General features: G+C 34.9%; 1 gene segment (V, D, J or C); it reads left to right on the top strand.

Annotated features, from left to right (window-relative positions):
- Window positions 1-17,007: 17,007 nt before the first annotated feature.
- On the top strand, window positions 17,008-17,464 carry LOC116905433. The segment is given in 2 exon segments: window positions 17,008-17,053; window positions 17,136-17,464. Coding segments are annotated over 2 exon segments (375 nt in total).
- Window positions 17,465-17,905: the final 441 nt, after the last annotated feature.

The following is a 17,905-nucleotide window of genomic DNA, read 5'->3' as shown; positions in this document are numbered from 1 at the left end:
CCTCATTACCAACTTCCCCCCAACTATCATGTTCACTGGAGGTTCAGTCTTGGCAGGACCTAGTGCTTCCGCTTTCACTAGTGCTCTTACTAGTCTATTCATTGCTACCTATGAGGTTGGAGCCCAGTGCCAGTCCATGTATAGACTTTGGGTAGTGGTTTAGTGCTGGAAGCTCTGTTTGGTTGGCATGGTTGTTCATATGGGGTCTCAAGGCCCTTCAAGCTCTTTGAGTCCTTTCTAGGATTCTTTCAACGGGGGTCCCGTTCTCATTTCAGTGGTTTAATGATGGACTTCGCCTATGTATTTGCTGTATTCTGGCTGTGTTTCTCAGGAGAGATCTACATCCGGTTCCTGTTGGCCTGCACTTCTTTGCTTCATCCATCTTATATAATTGGGTTGCTGTATATGTATGGGCCACATGTGGGGCAGGCTCTGAATGGGTGTTCTTTCTGCCTCTGTTTTAAACTTTGCCTCCCTATTCCCACCCAAGGGTATTTGTGTTCCCCTTTTAAAGAAGGAGTGAAGCATTCGCATTTTGGTCATCCTTCTTGAGTTTGATGTGTTCTGTGCATCTAGGATAATTCAAGCATTTGGGCTAATATCCACTTATCAATGAGTGCATACAATGTGTGTTTTTCTGTGATTGGGTTACCTCACTCAGGATGATATTTTGCTGTCCCATCTATTTGCCTATGAATTTCATAAAGTCATGGTTTTTGATAGCTGAGTAATATTCCATTGTGTAGATTTACCACATTTTCGGTATCCATCCCTCTGTTGAAGGGCATCTGGGTTCTTTCCAGCTTCTGGTTATTATAAATAAGGCTGTTATGAACATAATGGAGCACATGTCTTTGTTATATTTTGGGGAATCTTTTGGGTATATGCCCAAGAGAGGAATAGCTGGGTCCTCAGGGAATTAAATGTCCAATTTTCTGAGGAGTCTCCAGACTGATTTCCAGAATGGTTTTACCAGTCTGCAATCCCACCAACAATGGAGAAGTGTTCCTCTTTCTCCACATCCTCGCCAGCATTTGCTGTCAGCTTAATTTTTGATCTTAGCCATTCTCACTGGTGTGAGGTGAACTCTCAGGGTTGTTTTGATTTGCATTTCCCTTATGACTAAAGATGTTGAACATTTCTTTAGGTGTTTCTCCGCCATTCGGCATTCCTCAGCTGTGAATTCTTTGTTTACCTCTGAATCCCATTTTTAATAGGGTTATTTGTCTCCCTGAAGTCAAACTTCTTGTGTCCTTTGTATATTTAGGATATAAGTCCTCTATCAGTTGTAGGATTGGTAAAGACCTTTTCCCAATCTGTTGATTGTCCTTTTGTCCTAACAACAGTGTCCTTTGCCTTACAGAAGCTTTGCAGTTTTATGAGATCCCATTTGTTGATTCTTGATCTTAGAGCATAAGCCATTGGTGTTTCTTCAGGAAATTTTCTCCAGTGCCTATATGTTCAAGATGCTTCCCCAATATTTCTTCTATTAGTTTGAGTGCATCTGGTTTAATGTGGAGGTCCTTGACCCACTTAGAATTAAGCTTTGTACAGGATGATTAGCATGGATCAATCTGCATTCTTTTACATTGTGACCTCCAGTAGAACCAGCACCATTTGCTGAAAATGCTATCTTTTGTCCATTGAATGTTTTTGGCTCCTTTGTCAAAAATCAAGAGACCATAGGTATGTGGGTTCATTTCTGGGTCTTCAATTCTATTGCACTGGTCTATCTGTCTGTTTCTGTACCAATACCATGCAGTTTTTATCACTATTGCTCTGTAATACTGCTTGAGTTCAGGGACACTAATTCCCCCAGAAGTCCTTTTATTGTTGAGGATAATTTTAGCTATCCTGGGTTTTTTGTTATTCCACATGAATGTGCAAATTGCTCTGTCTAACTCTCTGAAGAATTGGATTGGTATTTTGATTGGGATTGCATTGAATCTGTAGATTGCTTTTTGTAAAATGGCCATTTTTACTATATTAATCCTGCCAATCCATGAGCATGGAAGTTCTTACCATCTTCTGAGATCTTCTTCAATTTATTTCTTTAGATACTTGAAGTTCTTATCATACAGATATTTTACTTTCTTGTTTAAAGTCACACTCAAATAAATCAGTAACCTTGCTCTACAAAAAAAGATAAAAAATCCAAGAAAGGAATTAGAGAAACAACACCCTCCATACTACATTTGTGTCTTGCAGGCACTACTCCAACATAATACACAGTGGTATTGTGGTAGGCTATGGTTCAATTTTCTGCTTTGATAGTATGCACAATGAATTTTTTGAAGTAACTTTTTGAAGTATGAATATATTTCAGGATTATACCAAAGGATTGATCCCATTTCCAAAAGTTTTCATTTGACTATGAACTTAATTCTACATAGCTCGTTGACCTAAGAAAAACACTCATACCACTGTTTTGCTAAAGGGGTATAGCAATAAAATGACTCTTAATGCCTTTCTTCTAAATTTATCTATTACTGTGAATGCCATATTTCCTACTCAGCACAATGTTTTCCTTCAGCAGTTGAGAAATGGAAACACTTAGAATTGTAAAATATGCAGAGAGTGAGAACCCTTGGAACACTAATAAACTGATATCTCCTTTAAATTTCTCCTCTGAGAACACAGAGAATCCTAAAGAAGTTTAGTCAAATAGAATTTAAGAGGCATGAGGGCTGGGGAACATCCAGGTAAACAGCTCTGCTAACCAAAATATAACTAAAGCATATATGAACTCAATGACTGTCACAATATTCACAAGGCCAGATATGATCCTAGTGCTGTGAGTGGAAGTGGACACAAGCCACTGTACCTCAGCAAGAAATTATCTCCAATTGAAAAGCAAAGGAAAGGAAAATATTTTTTCAAATGTATCACTGCTTTGAAAAACATCCATATGTGAAGGTCAAATGCCCAGTATGAGATGAACAAAACAATAAAAAATAAAAGTACTTTTGGAAATCTTTGTGTTAATATTTGGTCATAAGTTTCCTTTCTGTATATGTCTTTTGTTTATATATTATGGTTTCAACTTTTGTGTTTTTATAAAACAAAAAAAATTTCTTTTATTAAAATGTGTGTGACTCTGTGTCTATGTGTGTTTCCTGTGTTTTTTCCATGGCTATTACGTTTCCATATTTTTCTTTTGTCTTAGTGAAGATGTTCCTTTTATTATGCCTTGATTTATTTCATTATTTATAAAGGCCTGTTTGCTTCCTACTGACAGAAAGCAAGCAGAGACATAGATTTTATTTGTGGGTGATATAGAGAAAACTGCAAAGTGTTTGTGGGACCATAATCAGAATATATTGAATATGAAATCCTATGTTCAGTAAAAATGGAAAAGAAATTGTTTTATCCTATCACAATGGTTACAGTAAGCTCAGTAACTCTACAGTCACAGGTGACTGGTTAGGCTTACAGTAACAGGCATTATTTGATTCTATTGTCAAAGCATTAAGTTCAATTTGATAGAAGATCTTCCGCATGTGAAAGAGCCATGGCTATACTTTGAGAATACATTACAGTAACAGCAATTGTTGTACTTCAAATGCTTCATAGTTTGTTGGGCCTACTGTTCTGTGATCCACTACCAATTTGTACAGCAACTTCTATTGCTAGGATATTCTGTCTTCAAAGAGAAATGATTGTAGTCCTGCTCTAAGTAGATTCCCCTAATCTTTGGCCAAGACATGTGATGTTTGCAATAATAAGAATTGATCTTCAAGTTCTAGATGGCATCAGAATCAAAGACCCTTTCACCTCTCTTACCTCTCTTGATGACTATAAGTTATTTTGTGAAAATTAAAGATTTGGATGGAATCAGCAAAGAAGAAATAACATGTGGTGTATTCTTTCCAAATCAGGGTTACCACATACCCTAGAATATTTGCAATTTCCATTCATTTATTTACAAATTTTATTACATTATTTTTCTTAAGTGATGAATATAGAACTATATTCTACATATGTTCCATATTTTATGGCTGATTTATTAATCAAAGTAACTATAGTTTTTAATTGATTAATATTGTTTATAGACAGATGATACATGCCTATCTTTATAATTGTATAGCTAGTACAATAATGTCAATGGTTTATATTCCTTAGAGTGGAATATTTTGGTCATGTAATAATCAATTTTCAGATATTAGAAAATGATCCTTGTTGCTATAATACATAAAATTTGATTCCTGACTATTAACCCCCTTTTGTATTACGGAGACATGTAGGAATTTGCTTACATCATGGAGAAAATGAATTATTTCATTTCTTAAATAAAATTATTGTTCATGATTATATATTTACCTCCTATCCTGGCAATCTTTGTCTTTAATGTTTCCACTCATTTGCTTATGGGAAAAGGACACACAAGACATCTGCAGTGTCCATGCAAAATACCTTTGTCATGACATGGAAGTTATGACAGAAACCCCCAGCCCTAGAATCCCAGATTTTACTGTTCAATGGTGAGCACTGACAATGAACACTAATAAGAAAAGAGATTTGCAGTGTATCCTCACATCCAACTACAATGAATAAACACCATAGCCAAAGCAAATTCCAAGTGAAATTCCATCACTGAGCAATGTCATGAGAGGAAATCTATAGGTGGAAATAGATGCAGAGTACATGGAGGACTTCTGTTTATTGGCTTGGTTTCATGATATAATCAGCATGGTCTTTATACCCCCAGTACAATCAATCCAGAAGTGACACAATTTGATGGAAACAGCATACCCACTTCCATCAGAAATCAAGAAAATTCCTCATAAAATTGACCATTTGCATGTCTGGTTGTAGTATTTTTTCATTGAGGTTTACTCTTCAAAGAAGACTGTAGCCCTTTTCAAGTTGATATTAAAACTAGTTAGCACATTAGACAATTTTGAAGAAAATTTCATGTGCTGCTTAGCACAATATATTCTAGTATGTGTTGGTGGTGTATTCACTAGAAGTCTAAAGTTACATCTATTCACACACAGTCACAGCATCGGCACTATACCCAGCATTTAGAACTAGTAATTTGTCTGTTTAATGAAAATTGGTGCACCTTTTATTGCAGGTATATTAACAGGGGAATGAACTCATTGGTATTCCTCGTTTAATGTGTGTGAGATTATTTTATTTATCTTTTCTAATTAGCTTTTGATTGACATCAATTATATTACACAGTAGAGTATGGTGCTTATATTTTTAGTTCCATTTGCTTGAAGAACTTTTTACAACCTTTAACCAAGGATAAAGTTTCTGTATTAATGAGGTGTGTTTCTAAGGCAGCACCAAGAATAACAGCATTATCTAATACAATTTTGTTGTCTGAATTCTGCATTGAAAAATTGAGACCATTAAGACAAATAACTCCTTTTACAAGGCGTATAATAATTCTTGTCATTTTTTGTTGGCATTTTCTTACAACTGGGCCTTAACTATTTTTGAGTTGGTTACTTATTCTGTGTGACATTGAGTGTGTTTATTCTCTTCAGTTTAAATATGTGTTTTCTTTGTGGAGATGCATTAATGATAATATATATCTTTAATCATTTTCATTGTGGAAAGATTGTTTTTTTCCCTCCAATTTTAACTCATGATTCTATTATATATAACTATCATAATTTGGCAAATATTCAGGTGTTACTGTGATGGACATCTCTTTATAAGTTACTTTCCATCTACTGCATATTTCAAAATTCTTCTTAATATATTTTTGTTTTTAAATATTGTTGCTATAATATGTCCCAGGGAGTATCTCTTCTTTTTCAATTTGGTCTTTTCTTTGTAGCACAATTGTATTGAGATTGATATCTCTTCCTGTAGGTTTAGAAAATTTTATTTTATGCTTCTAATGAGAATATTCTTTATGCATTAGTTGTAATATACTTCCCTTTTTTTGAAAGCCAACAATAAGAAAATTTGATATATCTCTTTATGGTCTTTCAAAACATTCCCAATTTACTCATATGCACTTTTAAATCATTAATTAGCTAGCAATATATGACTCTCTAACTTCAATTTATATATGATATTTTGTCTTTATGAAGAGGAAGGATGGCATAGGATGGGGCTAGACCTGCGATTAGTGAGAAAGTGGGGAAGGGATAATGTTTGTGTAAGGTGGGAGATAAAAAAATGAGGAAGAGGAGAACTGAGGTGTAGGCAGAGAAGGACGACCCAAATCCATGTGTCCATAACCGGTCACAGGGACATTTGGATATTTTTTAAGGGATGGATTTTATAAGTCAATTTATCTTATCTAGGTCAGTGGTTTATATAATTATTAATTGGTTGTGAGTTTATTGTTTTCACATTTTGTAGAATGAGGATTATGATATAAATCTGATTGCTAAATTACAAGTATCTTGAATTTTTATTTTAATGGTTTGTTGGTAGTTGATATTATTATAATTATTAGTGAGCAGATCCTGGGAATGTGAGCAGAGTCCACAGGATGCATGTCATGAGATAGGCAGTCCTGTATGAAACTGGCTTGGCAGCTACCTGCCTTGGTAACTAGATGACTGGAGAGGTTGCTGCTAGGCTCAGACAATAGCAATGGGCAGCATGCAATAGTGATTGGGAACTTAGCAGGTGAGTTGTTTTGCTGACTGAGATAAAAATACCCCATTAATGTCATATGGTGAGACAATGCAGGCTAATGAGGATTTGTATTTTTAGTATTTACCACAACATATATGTTTCAGCTGTTATGTTTGTTTTTGTCATGATTCATTCTATTGTTGTGTTCTTTCACTGAGAGTTCCTTTTGTAATTATTAAGATTCCTTTTTAGAATTACATTAGTTTGATATTCTTTAGCATATCTTTCATTTGTTATACTACTTATTTCTTGGGTTACTTTCACATTTCCTTGATATCTTTTAAGGCTGATGATGTTGATAAACTATTGTTATTTTGGAGTATGTTCACATCCTCTTCTAATTGGTCAAATAAAGTTATAACTGTTCTATAGAATACTTTCTCTAGAAAGTCATGCATGTAAATATCAGTAGACATATTTTCTGTGGGAATACTAACTTTGCAATGGGGAGGCCTTGTTGTCTTGGTCATTTATAATACATTTTTATGCATTTTTTAGGTTCAAGAATTTTCTATTAGATTCCATATCTTTTTTTTTTTGGCAGTAGGACACACTGGATCACAATGCATTCTGTGTGTGTGTATGTGTGTGTGTGTGTGTGTGTGTGTGTGTGTGTGTGTGTGTTTTACCATCTTTATTAAATTGGTTATTTCTTATTTACATTTCAAATGTTATTCCCTTTCCTGGTTTCCATGTCTACATCTCCCTAACCCCTCCAATGAATGCCCATTCAGAGGCTGCCCCACATGTGGTCCATACATATACAGTCACCAAACTAGATAAGATGGATGAAGCAAAGACATGCTGACTTACAGGAACCAGATGTAAATTCCATATCTTATTTTAAGTAAAGCATCAGGTTATTTTCAAACTGGATAGGTTGTCTTCTTTCCAATCTATTTTATTCCATTTTCTGCCTTTTATTTGTCTAAGTGCTGTAGTTATTACTAGAGCATTATACAAAATAAAAGAGATGAGGGTCCATATATGTGTCTTTTTATTAATTTTATAAGAAATTCTGTTTATACCCACTTAATATTACATTGTCATGGACTTATTGTAAATACCTTCTAGTATTTTGATATCATGATATACGTTCCGTTTACATGCAATTTTTATGAAGCTGTATGAAATACTGCTAATATGCTACTTTAGCATAGAAAAAATAATTATGTGGTTTATGAATTCATATCTCAATTTTGTATATAGATTAGACAGGGTGAACTAATATTGGTTTCAAAAGAAAAGAGCAATTGTTCATAATGAATAATCTCATTAATGTGTTACTGGTTATGATTTGCATGTGTTTTAAATAAGAAGTTTTGCCTGTATATGTATCCGAGAATTTGTTCTGAAGTTGATTTTTTTTTTGGGTGGGTGTTTTGTTTCGTTTTGTTTTAATAACATCTTTACCTCGCTAGTGTACAAAGATAATACTGCCTTCATGGACTAAATTGGAAAGTATTCTGTCACTTTCTGTCTTATGCAACAGAAAAGGAAATATCCTATTAAGTCTTCCTTTAAATTATTACATATTCAACATTGACTTTCTATGCTTCTGACTTTTCTTTAAGGTGAATCTCTTAACAAACAAAGCCCACAGTTCTGACAATGGACCTGTTTACATTATTCATATCACCAGGGCATAATTTTAGTAGAAAATAAAACCTTAGAAGTCCTTCTGTTCTTTTCAAGATTATTCAGTATTTTAGAATAGAAATTTCATAGTAAATTCTAATATTGTTCTCAATTTCAGAGAATTGGTTGTAATTACAGCTTTTGTCCTAAGGCTCATTAATTTGAAGCCATTGGGTTATTATTTTTTGTTCAAATATTTTCCTCTTTTAGTGTGTGTGTGTGTGTGTGTGTGTGTGTGTGTGTGTCCGTGTGTGTGTGTGTATTTATATTTAATGGTTAGGAGGGAATTTTGTCATGAGGGGTTTGAACCATTATATTCTTTGATAAACTGTCCACTACATGGGCAGACACTATCCAAGGACCAGAATAAACCATGGTTGTCTTTTTCTGCCTTGCATTTTTATGTGTCTTTCCATGTGTGATAACATTCTTTGTACAATGTCTCTGGGGTGCACAGTCATAATAAGATTTTTTAGATTTAAAAAGCTTGGGACCTTTGTGATGGTAACTTAGGCTAAGGCATCTTAAGATGTGAGAAGTTTGTAGCACAGTTAGAGGTTACGATGCTAGGAAACCAAAGATGAGCAATGCTAGAAAACCAATCAGTCTGGTGTCACTAAGAGTCTAAAATATTTATGTGTTGCATATATTAAATAAGGATCAAAGAGAAGAACATCTACCGAAGGAGTTCCTCATTAAAGGAGTTAAGTGGCAAACACAGAATTTCAATGTATTTTATTATTGATCAATGAAAAATCACAGATAGTATTTATATTTATGTAATGAAATTATTTTGTTTTTGAGGACCTAACTTTGAGCTTTACATGTGGCATATTTATCATCCTCTGGAGCTACACGTTCAGCTATACTTGGTTACTTCAATTTAATGTATGCACTTGTAATTTACTGAACATTACACCATGCCCCTTAGAATTATCATATTTGAGATGATTTTTTGTCATAAATTCCTATTAATTGATTTTATGATCTCTTTGAAGATGGGAGAAGAGTTTCAGATGTACAAAGCCTAATGAGTAAGACTGCAAGGAATATTTTGTTAATGTGTATAAATTTATACTAAATAATGTTTCTGTCCTTACTGTTTCTCTTTTATTTTGGAGACATGAGTTCATAAAGCCTAAGTGTTAGTATAATGAAACTTTGTACTATATATTGCTTTACTGTAAAGGACTAAATTGCTTTGTGCTTTAAAACAAAGTTTTTTACAACTTAGCTATGTTCTAGGAGACTTAATAATACTTTTATGCTACAACTCCTAATTTATTTTTTACATTTCTTAATCAATGACAGCATTCTATATTTCTTCTATGGCTCCCATAACTCTGTTTATAATATAGTAGGAGGACATGCAAATAATCTTACACTCTGTTGTTGAAAATCAACGATGACACTACAGATTTAAGACACACCCAACTCTGGATTCTCAGGTCTTCCCATTCAGTAGTAACGATTGAACACAGAATATTCATCATGGGGTCCAGCCTGGTCTGGGTTTTCCTTGTTGCTCTTTTGAAAGGTAATCAAAACATAAGAAAAAATACTGACTGTGTTAGTGCATGTGAGTGACAGGGACAGTGAACATTTTGTGACAGTTTACTGAATGGATTCTGTTTGCAGGTGCACAGTGTGAGGTGTGCAGCTTGAGGAGACAGGAGGAGGCTTGGTGCAGCCTGGAAATTCCTTGAAACTTTCCTGTGCCACCTCAGGATTCACTTTCAATACAGCTTGGATGAACTGGATATGACAGGCTCCAGGGAAAGGGCTGGATGGCTTGCTCAAATTGAAGACAAATCTAATAATTACTTTATATCATATTTGGAGTCTGTGAAAGGAAGATTCACTCAAGAAGTGATTCCAAAAGTAGCATTTACCTGCAGATGAACAACTTAAAAGAGGAAGACACTGCCATTTATTACTGTACTTGGCACAGTGAGGGGCCAGACACAAATCTTCCTGCAGCAACACACAGTACCTGCAGAGGGCACACAGTTCACATGGATATCCGAGTCAGTGTACAGTCAGGAACAGACATAATTGAGTGCAGTTTCTGGGATTTCTGGTGTCATTCTATCTAATAACTACACATAATGTTCCTTTTGCTTTTGATTGGTACATCACGTAACTTTTGTAAAAGCAGTTCATTTTTCTTTGATTTAAAGACATTCATAGTACACACACACACACACACACACACACACACACACACACTCACACAAACCTGGGGAGAGAGAGGGAGGGAGGGAGAGAAGACAGAGAAACAGGGACAGAGCGAGACTGAGAAAGACAGAGACAGAGAGACAGGGAGAGAGAGAGAGAGAGAGAGAGAGAGAGAGAGAGAGAGAGAGAGAGAGAAAGTTTAAACTCATAATTACTAAAAATCTCCTTTTATACTAGAAATGAATATGAAGTTTCCATTCTCAAATATTTTGAAAGACATACATTGTTCACTAGCTTCTCCATATAGAGATACAATGAAAATTTTCAGTGGTATTCAGATTAGGGGAAGTAATTGAGGACACACTCTGGTCTATACACCATAGGAGTACTCCTGTATTTTTGCTTTTCCTCAGAAGTCTGTACATCAGTAAGAAATCTGCCTCAAATGTGTTTTTTTAGCTAATTTAATTACTTTATGTATATACATCATCATATACATGACTTTTGTTATTGCTGTTGTTGATGATGATGTTATTCTAGAAAAACAGTGTTTTCTCAATACTAAGCAGAGTCACCTACATTATCCAGCTTAGGCCTAGCCTATATCGCCTGGGAAGACTTGGGGAAGTTTGCTGAGAAATGTTCAATACAAGCTTTCCTAATTTGTTCTAAATAAAAATAGTAATATTTTATTGAAGAAGGACTTACTATAATCACTTCTACCATCTTGTGCCATTTGGCAAGACTGACAGATGAGATTCTTGCTGAGCAGTGAGCTGGACAGTTCATTGCCGAGTCCCTTTCACACATGTAAACTCTCATCTAATAATTACCTGCCTGACAATGAAACTTTGTCTTATTGAAAGCCATTCCCTAGGTGGCACTCTGTCTAAAAGTTTCATCTCACATAATTCCTATCCTTGTAGTAACAGATAATTTTTTTCTTTCTTTTTCACTTTCTTGTGTCAATATTGGTAGAAAACAGAAATGTTTATTGAACAAGTATTTGTGGGAGAACAGATTTATATCACGAAATAAAAACTTATATATCCCTTCAGCTATGATGCTTGTAGCAAAATTTGAACACAATTAATTAATTGTACACATCCATTATTCAGTAACAGCAGGTGCAGCATAAAAAGACAGCCAGTAAGACAAGACAGAATGTGATTGAATTGAATCTCTGCTGTACATAAAAGTCAGCGGCAAGTTTTTATTCAGCCCAAAGTCATTATATATTGACTTTGTATATAATGGTTTTTGAGACCATGAAGGATCTGAAACCAGAGCCAGGCCCTTACACCTTAGAGTCTATGGAAATTTTTGTTAATTATAGTTATTTAAATTAAAATTTATATTAGGTGAAATCTACAGCCATCTAAACAAAACACATTTTAACAATAATCTATCTAATTTTTGTTGTGACAACAGGCAAATTTATGTAACACTGTTACAAAGGCAGACAGAATGTCATGGAACTCACAAACATTCAGCAATGAAAATATTCAGTAGAACACACACACACACACAAAAAGAAACAGATCATAGTGGAAGAAATCTTATAATTTATTTTTAACCATTCTGTGTGGGAATAGAAATAATGGTGAGAATAACTATCTTCACTGAATTCTTTCTCAATGTAACGCTACTGTTGATAACCTACTCATATTCAATCATTGTCATTCTTATCCTCATGCCTTTCCTTTTGGCAATTTGTTACTATTATTGAGTGATTAAGCCATAATTCTTCCTGTCTGAAAGAAATTCAGGAATGGAAATGGAGAAGAGGCTGAGGAAAAAAAAATCCAGCAACAGGCCTAAATTGGGTGGCAGCTCAAGGCAAGGTCCCAAGACCTGACACAAATACTGAAGTTTTTTGTTGTTGTTGTTTCTTCGCTTTTTTTTTTGTTTGTTTGTTTTGGTTTGGTTTTTTTTCGATATATTTCTTTACTTACATTTCAAATGGTATTCCCTGTCCTGGTTTCCTGTCCATGATCCCGCATCACCACCCTGTCCCCCATATGGGTGTTCCCCGATCCACCACACTTACCGCCACCCCCCAACATTTCCCTGAACTGGGCATCCAACTCTGTCAGGGCCAAGGACTTCCCTTTCCACTGATGCCACAACAAGGGTATTCTCTGCTACATATGCAGTTGGAGCCCTGGGTTAGTTCATGTACAGTCTTTAGATATTGTTTTAGTCCCCGAAACACTGGTTGGTTGGCATTGTTGTACTTATGGGGTTGCAAGCTCCTTCAACTCTTTCAATCCTTCCTCTAATTCCCCTAAGCAGGGGCCTGTTCTCAGTTCAGTGATTTGCTGCTAGCATTGACCACTGTATTGCACACACACACACACACACACACACACACACACACACACACACACACACACACACACACATATATATATATATATATATATATATATATATATATATATATATATATATATATATATACCACATGTGGGCAGGCTCAAATGGCCATTCCTTCAGTCGCTGCTCCAAACTTTTGTTCAATATCTTCTCCTATGGATAATTTTTCCTCTTTCAAGGAATGGGAGCATGCACAGTTTGGCCATCCTTCTTCTTGAGCTTCCTGTGGTCTGTCGATTTTATCTTGGGTAATTTGAGCTTTTTGGGCTAATATTCTGTAATTGGGTTACCTCATTCAGGATGATATTTTCTAGTTCAGTCCATTTGGTTATGAAGTTATGGAGCATTCACAAAAAGGGACCTCCCATGACTGATTTCCAACCAACTTCTGAAAGATTCAGAAGCAGATAAGTGAACCCAACCAAGGAATAAAGCTTCTAAGGAGGAAGGCAACAGTGTAGGAGGACCAGCAATCTCAATTAGCCTAGATTGCTGAGATCCCTTCGACAATGGATCACCAACTAGGCAGCATAAACCTGCTAAGATGTGACCTCCAACACAAATAGAGCAGAGGTTTGCTTGGCCAGATAAGATTCATCTAATCCTCAAGAGATTGGAGGCCCCAGGAAGTTTAGAGCTCTAGTATGTCTAGGGGACATCCTTGGTGAGACTTGGTGAATGGGTAGTGTGGTGGGCAGAAAAGATGTATGAGACATGGAACCCTTGGTAGTATAGACCAGGAGGGGTATAAAAAATGGTGTATAAAACAAATAAATGATTACATACATACATACATACATACATACATACATACATACATACACTTAAGAATTAATCTTTAACTTCGGGAAGGCATCAGAACTCAAAGACCTTTCAGCTTCATAACCTCTCTTGGCTACTACAAGTTATTTACAGAAATCTAAAGATTTCAAGATGTAATCAACCAACAAGATATAAATTTTTGAATATTATTTCCATATCATGGTGACCACATTCACTAAAGTATTTATATTTTGCGTCCATTTACTGACAGTTGTTATTACATTATCTTCCTTGACTGATGAACATAGAATTACTTTTAGTATATGTGTCATATTTTTATACTGGTTTTATTAATCAAAGTTCCTGTCATTTGTTTTAGTTTATAGATATTATACATAGACAGATGATATGACCATCAACTTAAGTGTATAACTAGAGCCATATTATCTTTTGTTTATATGTGAGGAGTGGAATAGCTTGGTCATGTAATAATCAATGTTCAGATTTTTGAAAATTATCCTTGATACTTTCATATATTAAAATTTATTCCTGATTATTAACAACATTTGTTTTAAGTAGATGTGTAGGAATTTGCCCACATCATGGCTAAAATGAATTATTTCTTTTCTTAAAGAAAACCACTGTTCATGAAAATAAATAAACCACCTATCTTGACTATTTTTGTTTTTAATGTTTCCACTTTCTTGCTTACTGGAAAAGGACTTACAAGACATCTGTACTGTCCATGCATATATTTATGTAATGACATAGAATTCATGGCAAAGAATACAAACCCTAGAACCCCAAGTTTTCCGGTACAATGGTGAGCACTGAAAATTAACACTAATAAGAAGGACAGGGAGAGGTGTAGTATGTCCTAATATGCAACAATGATGAATAAACATCATGGCCAAAGCAAATTCCAGGTGACCTTACCTCACTGAGCAATGTCAGGACAGGAAACTCTAGGTGGGAAGTGAAGCAGCATCCCTGAAGGACTTCTGTTTACTGGCTTGGTTTCATGATATAATCTGCCTGCTCTTTATACCTCCCAGTAGAACCAATCCAGGAGTGGCACAAATTGATGGAAAGGGCACACCCATTCCATCATTAATACAGAAAATGCCTCATAAAATTGCCCATCACCTAGTCTGGTTGGATTATTTTTTCATTGAGATTTACTATCCAAAGAAGACTCTAGCACTTTTCAAGTTGACATTAAAAATAGTCATCACATTAGGCAAATTTGAAGAAAATTTCAAGTGTTGCTGTGAAGGATGTATTCTTGAGTGTTTTGGTGGCATGTTCATTAGAAGTCTCCAAGTTACCTGTCTCTCACTTTAAGTCACAACATTGATATTAATTTCTGCTTTTAGAACTTGTAGTTTGCTATTTCATGTAAATTGCTGTACTATTTGTTACCGGTATATTCAAAAGTATTATGACCATTTTGGATTCTTCCTTTGTTTTGTGTGAGATACCTACATTTATTCCGTCTACTTCTCTTATGGATTAACATCTATATTACATGACAGAATAGCTACCCTACTTATATTTTTATTTCCAATTGCTGGGAGAACACTTTTCCAAACTTTAATCAAAGATGATATGTGCTGTAATGGTGAGGTGTGTTTTCAAGGCAGCAACAAGAGTGGTCTCTTTCCTAACACAGTCTTGTCTGAATTCCTTATTGAGGCCATTAATACAATCTTTTGTTATGAGAAGAATTATAGTAATTCATGAATTTTGTTAATTGTGGTACTTTCTTAGAACTGGAGCTTAACTATTCTTGAGTTGGTTACTTATTCTGTGCGACTCTGTGCTATTTTTTCCATTTTTGACATTTTTTATTTTTTGTGAAGATGGGTTACTGATAATATGTATCTTTAAACATTCTCACTGTTGAAAGTTTGTATTATTCCTCCAAATTTGACATGTGGTTTTATTACATATAATTGTTTGTTTTAGTCTGTCAATCAGTTGTTACTCTGATGCACTTGCTTTAATAAGTGACTTTGCCTCTCTTGTAGATTTCATAATTCCTTTTTAAATATATTTCATTTTTTAAAATATTCTAGGTGTATTATGTCACAGGGTGCTTCTGATTTCTTCTTATTTTGGTGTTTTATTTGTACCACCATTTTATCTAGATGAGAATTTATTTCTGTACATTTAGGAATCTTATTTTATCTTTGTAGTAAGAATATTCTCTATGCTTTTGATGGAATTCCCTTTATTGAATGCAAATGAAATCCCATTATTGAATTGATCTCTTTATTGTGTTCCAAAACATTTCAATATTTTAGTCATTTACATTTTTTAATTTTATAATTGATTATTAATATGCGACAATGTAACTTTACATTGTTTCAGTCTGGATGCTCAGTTTTTTGACATGATTCATTCTATTACTGTGTCCTTCCACTGATGAGATATTTCATAGTTATTAAGTTTCTATTTAAGAATTATATCAGATTCTAATTAGTTAGCATATCTTTCCTTTATTTTATTATCATATCTTGGATGTCTTTCACATTTTGTTCAATTCCCTTTGTGTTGTATTTATTGATGAGATAATGTAGTCTTTGTGTATATTCACATATCCTTGAATTGTTTGTACAGGATATAACCATTTTTTGGTATTCTTTCCCTAGAAAGTCATGCTTGTATATAGCACTAGAGGTTATTTCTACAGGAATACTACCTTTGAAATGTGAAGGCATCGTATTCTTGGCCATTCCTCGCACATGTGTTTTACATGAGTATTTGTGCCAAGTACTAACAAGAAGACTCATGATAAAAACTTCATGATAGGAAAAATAAGGAGGTCATCATTAGTGAAGCTAAGTAGTAAACATAGAAACTCAATTTTTTTTTACTTAATCAGTGAATAATATCAGATAGTGTTTATGTTTGTATGGTGAATTTATTTTATAATTATTATGAAGACAGCAGTTTAGTTCCACATGTGTATTAGAGTAAGAATGAAAAACATTTGGTTAATAACTATAAATCCACAATAAAATGAAGTTTCTTTTCTTTTTCTCTTTTCTTTGTTGAGACAGGACTTCATAGATTGCAAGTTTTAATCAAATGCATCATTCTGCTAACATATTTCTTTACTGGAATTGACCACAATGCTGGAGGCATCAAAAAATGCCCCCACAATTTCCCCGTGTCCTGGAAAAATTAGATACACTTTGATGCAACAAGCACAACTTCAGTCCTTGTTTCTACTGAGACATTGACAATATTCATTGTTTCCTCTAAGGCTCTCACAAATTATGTTATAATATATTATATTTGCATATAATATATGCAAATAATGTCCTCTTCTGTTCATGAAAATCAGCCCTGATGCCTACAGATTTAACAGAGTCACCCATCTCTGGTCACAGTTCTTCCCATTCAGTGAGCTGGCTTGAACTCAGAGTATCCATCATGGAGTTGGGCTGGACCTGGGTTTTCCTTCTTGTACTTTTGAAAGGTACTTGATAGATAAGAAGATATACTGAGTGTGTGAGTGGATGTGAGTGACAGTTTACTAAATGGATTCTATGTCTTTGCAGGTGCCCATTGTGAGGTACAGCTCATGGAGACAGGGGGAGGATTGGTGCAGCCTGGAAAATCTCTAAAACTCACCTGTGCCACATCGGGATTCACTTTCAGTACAGCCTGGATGAACTGGGTCCGCCAGTCTCCAGAGAAGGGGCTAGAGTGGATTGCTCGAATTAAACCTAAATCTACAAATTATGCAACCGAGTATGCAGAGTCTGTGAAAGGAAGATTCACCATCTCAAGAGATGATTCCAAAAGTAGTGTTTACTTGCAGATGAACAGCTTAAAAGAGGAAGACACTGGCACTTATTACTGTACTATGCACAATGAGGAGACATGATAGTAAACCAGGACACAAACCTCCCTGCAGGAACGCTTAGTACCTGCAGAGGGCACAGATTCCACATGGATATGAGAGTCACTGTAGAGTCAGGTGCAGACATAATTGAATGCTAACGTATGTTGTCATGCCATCTAATGACTCCACACAATGTTCCATGTACTTGTGTTTGGTAAATTGTAATTTCTGTGAAAACAGTTTTTTGTTTTCTTGATTTAAATACACAGAGACACACAAGTAAACAGGCACACACAGATAGTTCACATACACCCAGTAAAAACTAAAAGAATTCTAAAATCTCTTCTAATTTTGGAAATGATTATGACAAAATGTCCATGATCAAACTTAAAAAGATTTGCGGTATTGGTGAGGCTTCTCCTTCAGAAAATTTACAGCAATGTCTTAATGGTATATATAATATGAAAATAATTTGGGACACAC

The sequence above is a fragment of the Rattus rattus genome, chromosome 7, assembly GCF_011064425.1.
Source record: "Rattus rattus isolate New Zealand chromosome 7, Rrattus_CSIRO_v1, whole genome shotgun sequence".
NCBI classification, from domain to species: Eukaryota; Metazoa; Chordata; class Mammalia; order Rodentia; family Muridae; genus Rattus; species Rattus rattus.
This window is presented reverse-complemented; position numbering and strand designations above follow the sequence as displayed.